At 42.0% G+C, this 7,379-nt stretch overlaps 1 protein-coding gene across 1 annotated transcript in view; it reads left to right on the top strand.

The window, feature by feature from the left end:
* LOC134446540 (malectin-like) overlaps window positions 1-7,142 on the top strand; it is an 8,697-nt gene extending 1,555 nt beyond the window's left edge. Inside the window, exons 2-4 of the mRNA XM_063195903.1 lie at window positions 2,242-2,418; window positions 2,974-3,031; window positions 6,851-7,142. Of these exons, the coding sequence (XP_063051973.1) occupies window positions 2,242-2,418; window positions 2,974-3,031; window positions 6,851-7,104 (489 nt within the window). The 3' untranslated portion in view covers window positions 7,105-7,142. The remainder of the gene's footprint in view (window positions 1-2,241; window positions 2,419-2,973; window positions 3,032-6,850) is intronic.
* The last annotated feature ends 237 nt before the right edge of the window (window positions 7,143-7,379 follow it).

The following is a 7,379-nucleotide window of genomic DNA, read 5'->3' as shown; positions in this document are numbered from 1 at the left end:
TCTTATCACGTGACTATATCACTAGCATTAACCTTCACATTAGTCCCTTGAGAAGAAAGTAGGTCTGTGCATCTTTTGAAGGTCTAGTGGTTGAATGCTTTCAGCTCTATGGAAATAGACCAGAATTGACGGACACATTTGTTGGTCTTGGACACATGTAGAAGCAACGCACAGTGTTCTGTACGCCGCCTCCTCGCAGAATGCCGTTTTCGCGATTAAAACAAACTTTTCAGTGTGATGACAACCATAACACCTATTGTATAGCTCATTTGAAAGAGGAGGTTGTCGTCTTCAAAATAAGACCAACTAGACTTGCGGTGGTTAATGTATGGGTTGATTGATTTAAATCAAATAGGTAACAGTATTCCGAACACATCTGACCAAATAAGTAACAGTACTCCGTACAACTTCAGTACATTAAAACGGTGCACTACCAATGTTTTTCATGCACGATCTAATGTGTATGTGTTTGTGAAGTGCTAAACTAATTGTTATTCCTTCCATAAAGAGTTTAAGTGAATATAACACGGTAAAAATAGCATAGCAACCGCGTACGGAAGTGCCGTTCTTGGCTGCAATGTAGCTTGTTGCAACAAGGTTGCAACAAGCTACTTCCGGCTAGCATGCATGTTGCTTTCAAAGTTATCTTTACCGTGTTGTAGTCATTCAAACTCTGTTTTGAAGGGATAGTTTGACAACAAACAAACACACCAACATTATAATTGCATGAAAACCATTGCTATTGCGGCATTTTAAGGTAAATCAGATGTACGGAATACTGTTACTTATTTGTTCAGGCCGACGGAAGCTAGCCGCTCATGGCTAACCGGCACTTAGCACAAATAATCAACCCATACATTAACCACAATGTTCCACTGTAAGTCGATGTGGTCTTATTTTGAAGACGACAACGTCCTCTTTCACATGAGCCATTCAATACGTGTGATGGTTGCCATCACACCGAATGGCATTGTTTTGATTGCGGAAACGCCATTCTGCGAGGTGGCGCTGTACGGAACACTGTGCGTTACTTCTATGTTTTCACTCTTCACTCTCACTCACTCACTTTCACTCTCGCATCATTCGAGTATGTTAGGAGCAGTGAATTAAACAGGGAGTGTGCATTGGAAGTGCTGTGGCCTCTATTTATTTTCTCATTCCTTTATGATACGATCACACCTGAATACATCTAGCTATGAAAGTCAATCAAAAAAGGTCAGGCCAGGGTAGAAATGTATTGGTCCATCTGTGATGCTTTTTATAGCCTTTATCTCTGTCCTCCAGTTTTGTGATTGCAACACACAGCCCACAGTAGTCAGCAGTGTTGGTCGTAGATATGTGAGATGCAGTGATGAACTGCAGTGTGACATTCTCCTCCACTATTTCCCAGCAGCTAATATTCTTCTTCTTCTTTTTTTTTTAAAATGGTATTTTTAGACTTTATTATGGACAGGACAGTATGAGAGGTAGACAGGAAGTGAATGGGTAGAGAGATGGGGAGGGGTCGGGAATCGAACCCGGGTCAGCCGCATGGCAGGCGAGTGCACTGGGCCGGCAGCTAATATTCTATTTGCTATAAACATATTAGCTATTGGGCCTCTGCACCAAAACTTGCCCTGTCAGTGTGTTTGTTTACGGTTTGTGATTTTCTGTTCAATGTTGTCTCGCAACCTGTATATCAATATATTTAATTTGCTCATTCAGAACCACATGTATCCTTTGATGCGGGATATTGAATGGATAAGTGTGGTTTTTGAATTAGTTTGTGGGTTTGCACTTTTCTATGTCCACCACGTTTCAACAATTGGATGTATCTATCAACTGCTACAGTGGAAGGATTATTTCATTATGTACTGTATATGGAACTTAAACAATGAATCTGGCATGTCTGGAAAGTGTCAGTCTTTCCTTTTAAGCATTAGCTAAGCGCTTAGTCAGTGTCCTCAGCTTAACCCATTGATGCCCAAAGCAACTGCAAAAAAAACCCTGCTGAATGCCTAAGCCCTTGTTGGGAAAGATGCCCTCAGCCTATAAAAACCTAATGCACATAAAAGCATGGCATAAGTTGCATATAAACCCTAAAGACCCTCATATTGCATTAGAATGTGTTCATTCAGCTCTAACATACCCACATTTTTATTGAAAAAACTAAAATCTCAACATATATGAGTCATCAGGCTAAAATGGGTTAATCTGTTATGGGTTAATCTTTTGTTTCACCGTCTTTAACTCTCTCCACAGGTGTTCGACGTGCGCCTGAACGGTCACACTGTAGTGAAGGATCTAGACATCTTTGAGCGCGTCGGCCACAGCACAGCGCATGACGAGATTGTGGCCTTCTCCATAAAAAGGGGCAAGCTGAGCGTGCAGAGGGAAGTCTCAACCTTCAATGGCAAACTCACAGTAGAATTTGTGAAGGTAAGCAATCGTTGGCCGTACTGCTTTAACTATTTTCGGATACTGCTTGTACTCTTTGGGGTACTGCTTGTTTCTTGTGCAAAACCTCAGTGATGCACTAGATAAGACGTATGCTCTCTGAAACATCCGGTATTTTTTTTTTGTTTCATAGATAAGTGGGAAACTAACTGGTTAGCATCATAGCTCTTTTTACAATAGGATTGCTAACATTTTTTTTTTTTTGAAAAAGTAAAATCCAATTTGTTTAATTACATTGCATTGATCTAATGATCTACATTTTATCCCGTTGCAAAGAGAGTCTTTTGAGTGATTTCCGTTTACATGCTGTGCATTTAACCCATTAAAAAGCTATCAGAAGTTGAATTTCCATTTTCTAATTTAGCCCAAGCTTATGCTGGACTGTACATTATTTTGTTAACCATTCATTTGTGAAGGAACGTGGACATGGCTTCAATTTTCATATAAGTCATGGGAAATGTTAATAAATTGCCAATGAAAGTGTTGTTTGAAAGTTAATCTTGGGTAATCTGACAATATTTGAATTTTTTATTGTAGGGTTACTACGACAACCCCAAAGTATGCGCACTGTACGTGATGAAGGGGACATCAGATGGTGAGTGAAAAAAAAAAAAATCTAGGTGCTTTTGGGTCGGTGCTGTTTTAGAAATGTTGCATTACTGTGTTATGTGGTTAACCACATACAAGTTTCCAGAAGCATCATGGTGCTCTGTCTAATCGGGATTTTCCGTACTCTACAATGAAATGACTCGTGCTATATCTGTTTTTGTCATTGCTTTTTGACGTTCATATTCAAGTCGATCTGGCCAACCAGCCTATTCCTGGCTGTCCTTTTGTCCCTGAAATGGTGAATGAATGAAAAGCAAATGTACAGTTGTGCTCATATGTTTACATACCCCAGCAGAATAAACGCTTTCTCTGCGATTTCTCACAAAATATGAAGGATTACACAAAACCTTTTTTTTCACTCATGGCTAGTGACTGGCTTAAGATATTTATTAGCAATATTCTGTGTTTACTCTTTCAAAAGCATGATCACAACCCAAACTACCCAAATTACCCTGTTCAAAAGTTTACATACCCTAGTTTCTGATGCTGAATATGGCCCTGTTTAACATCAGGGACCGCTCTAAATTGTTTGTGGTAGTTGTGGATAAGGCTCTTAATGTTCTCAGATGACAAAACAGCACATTCTTCCTGGCAGAATGGTTTTTTCCTATAATATCTTTGGGTGTCTTGCTGGAACCTCACATTTGAGGTTTCCCCTGAGTGGCTCAATGATGTTGAGATCAGGAGAGTGAGATGGTCGCTCAAAAACCTTCATTTTATTCTTTCTGAAGCTAATGACGGGTTGATTTGGCTTTCTGTGTCGAAATATTGTCATGTTGGCACCGTTGGAATTTCAATTCAGAAATGCAATATGAGGAGTTTGGTTGGAATCAAGCCAATGGGCAAGGGAATCATTGCATTGAAATGATCATTGCAAGGGAAATTGTTCAGGAGGCATAGGACAACCAAAAAATAACTTCAGATGAAATATAGGACAACATGAAAAAATGTTTTAAACTGTACAGGAAAGAGGCACTTGAGGAAAGATGGGCTGTTGGGGGTTGCCAGGAGAAAGCCATTACCACAAAAATGCAAACATGTTATTTTGCATAATGATACACCAAATAGCACAGTGAGAAGCATCAAAATGCCTGTGACAAAGTTATTTGGAAAAATGAGATCAATATGGAACTTTTTTAGGCCACTATTAACAGTACCATTTGGAGAACAGTCAATGGAGCCTATGATGAAAGTTACACCATACCCTTCTGTGAAACATGGTCATGGACCACTGATTTCATGGGGACATTTGAGTTACAAATGCATTATACTTTTGATCCATACTCGCAGAATGATGAATACATTGCCCTGTGAAAAATACTGGAGGAAACTTGACACACATCAGCCTTGAAACGGCACATGGTCCATTGTTTGGACATGCCAACATGACAATATTTCAACACAGAAAGCCAAATCAACCCGTCACTAGCTTCAGAAAGAATAAAATGAAGTTTTTGAGCGACCGTCTCACTCTCCTGATCTCAACATCATTGAGCCATTCAGGGGAAACCTCAAATGTGAGGTTCCAGCAAGACACCCAAAAATATTATAGGAAACAACCATTCTGCCAGGAAGAATGTGCTGTTTTGTCATCTGAGAACATTAAGAGCCTTATCCACAACTACCACAAACAATTTAGAGCGGTCCCTGATGTTAAACAGGGCCATATTCAGCATTAGAAACTAGGGTCTGTAAACTTTTGAACAGGGTCATTTGGGTAGTTTGGGTTGTGATTAGAGGTGCTCCGATCACCATTTTTTGGGTCCGATCACCGATACCGATCACCAAAAATCTTTATCTGCCGATTACCGATCATTGCCGATCACAAAAATGATTTCCTATTTTTTTAATAGCCTATTAATTATCCTTATTGAATACCATTTCTGCCCATAAACCAATCAATCTTAATTTGCACATGTCTATTATTAGGCTATTATTATTATTGTTGTTGTTGTTGTTGTTGTTGTTGTTGTTGTTGTTGTTGTTGTTGTTGTTATTATCTTTCAGACTAGTGTTGGTAATACAGTCTACAGTATTAATCAATGTATAAGTTATTGCATAGAATAACTAAACTATTTAAGATTGAATTGAAACTGAAACATTACATCAAATAGTCTTCCACATACGAGAAAAAAACAACCTGTCGCTTTAAATGAGCAGCCTCGTGAGGAGAGCCCCTCCCCTCTCTGTCACCGTCCACAGTTGCAGTGCTCCACTACCGTTCTGAATCTCTCTCTCAAGTTTTAACCACATCTGTCGCCGTTTGGCGTTTCAGCGACTATCAAACTAATCGACTGACTGCCAATTACAACTTTGAAAACAATAATTGACATGTTTGTGCTGACAACGTGAAGTTGTCGCGTGCTGACCAAGGCAACTACACAGGTTATAACGTAACATGGCTCACTGGCGAGTACTCAATCGCAAATTACATTGTCACTCAGGTAAACGGCGCATGGATCGGAAAATCAGATCATTGTTGATGCAGATATGGTTATGAATGGTGGAAATGAAGGGGGGAATGGCGAAAAGTTATAGACAAGCAAAGATGCCTTCTTTTGGTGCAGTTGCAGCTGTGCAGAGCCAGCGCCTACATGCAGCGCCAGGTGTAAAGGCAAATGGTTGCGTGAGGAATTTAATATCTCTCGATCGGTTTTTTTTCCGATCACCGATCAGGCTATTTTTGGCCATTATCGGCCGGTCATGATCGGCAGCCGAGCAATCGGAGCACCTCTAGTTGTGATCATGCTTTTGAAAGAGTAAACACAGAATATTGCTAATAAATATCTTAAGCTAGTCACTAGCAATGAGTGAAAAAAAAGGTTTTGTGTAATCCTTCATATTTTGTGAGAAATCGCGAAGAAAGCGTTTATTCTGCTGGGGTATGTAAACATATGAGCACAACTGTACATATCTATCAGTCAGTAGACTATTGGGTTGTAGCTCTGTCCAATACAGACACATCCAAGTTCAACAGACTTTTGCTGATCCAGCCCCCAAGGGCTTACAGTCTGTTGGATCTTTGCCACATCAAGGGCTGCCAGTCTGCCCGTTTGGCTCAACAGCTCAACAGGTGTTGGCATGGTCCACTGGGTAGTTTCACCTTTGTCCAGAGCACTCACCAGAGCTCTAAGCTTACCCCTCATCACCTCGGTAATGCGCCCAGCCAAATGCTGAGCTCCCTCTGCTAAAATATTTATTGTAATTCAATAGCGTGGCATATTGACCACTGTGAGTGAAGAGAGGGTACCCTATTTACAAAACGTCCATTAGTCTTAATTTCACTCTCATTTGTTGTGTTTCTCGCTCTCGCTCTTGCTCTCTATCTATCTCACTAAAGGCGGGCATACGTACACTGTGCGAAATTTTCAATCGTGGGTATTAAGCTCCTTCTCTCACTGCCTGAGGATGATTTAAAAGTTCACAGCTCACAACTCACGTCCTCACATTATATGAGACGAGGTGAAAACGCTTGTTGTTACCCCCATGTACACGACTACACAATGCGAGACTCACGATTGACCTCCGATGGAGCAGGAAATCGACCCAACTCCTAAAAAGTAGTGCGAGTGAAAAATCGTGGCAAAGTCGGGCAAAAAGTCGCACAGTGTAAGCCCGGCTTTACTCGCATGCATGTACACACACTCCTCTATTACACATTTGCCTATTGGAAATGTACTGTCTTATATTGCACTTTAATGAGATGTACTAAAAAAAGGAAGTTTGAATCTATCTTTGAGTACAAATAAAACGAAAAAAAAAAAAGAAAAATAATAATAATCTAATCTAATTTTTCCGCCCACAGATGTGCCAAAGCTGCAGCCTCACCCTGGCATGCTTGACAAGCAGCAGCCCGAGGACCCGGAGGAGCCCGAGGAGGCGGAGCTGCCGGAGGAAGGCGGCGTGCCCAAGGGTGCCTCGGCCGCCTCCAAGAACCGCGTGCAGTCGGGCCCGCGCACACCCAACCCCTACGCGGCCGACAACAGCAGCCTCATGTTCCCCATCCTGGTGGCCTTCGGAGTCTTCATCCCCACCCTCTTCTGCCTCTGCCGGCTGTGAGAGGAGCCGAGGAGCTGTGGACAACCCCTGGAGGGAGGGAGGGGAGGTGGAGGAGGAGGAGGAGGAGGAGGAGAAGGAGGAGAAGGAGGAGCTGTGGACAACCCCTGGAGGGAGGGAGGGAGGGCAGGTGGAGGAGGAGGAGGAGGAGGAGGAGCGGAGAGGAAAGGGCATAGTAGGAAGGCAAGCAAGCAAGCAGATGGACCATTATGGTGCTGGTGAGGGGTGGGTTGGGGGGGGATTGAGGGGGGGGGGTGGCATTTGCACAGACGTATAGG

This window comes from Engraulis encrasicolus, chromosome 3, assembly GCF_034702125.1.
Source record: "Engraulis encrasicolus isolate BLACKSEA-1 chromosome 3, IST_EnEncr_1.0, whole genome shotgun sequence".
In the NCBI taxonomy this organism is placed as follows: domain Eukaryota; kingdom Metazoa; phylum Chordata; class Actinopteri; order Clupeiformes; family Engraulidae; genus Engraulis; species Engraulis encrasicolus.
The sequence above is the reverse complement of the archived record's forward strand: the minus strand, read 5'-3'. Positions and strand labels throughout refer to the sequence as shown.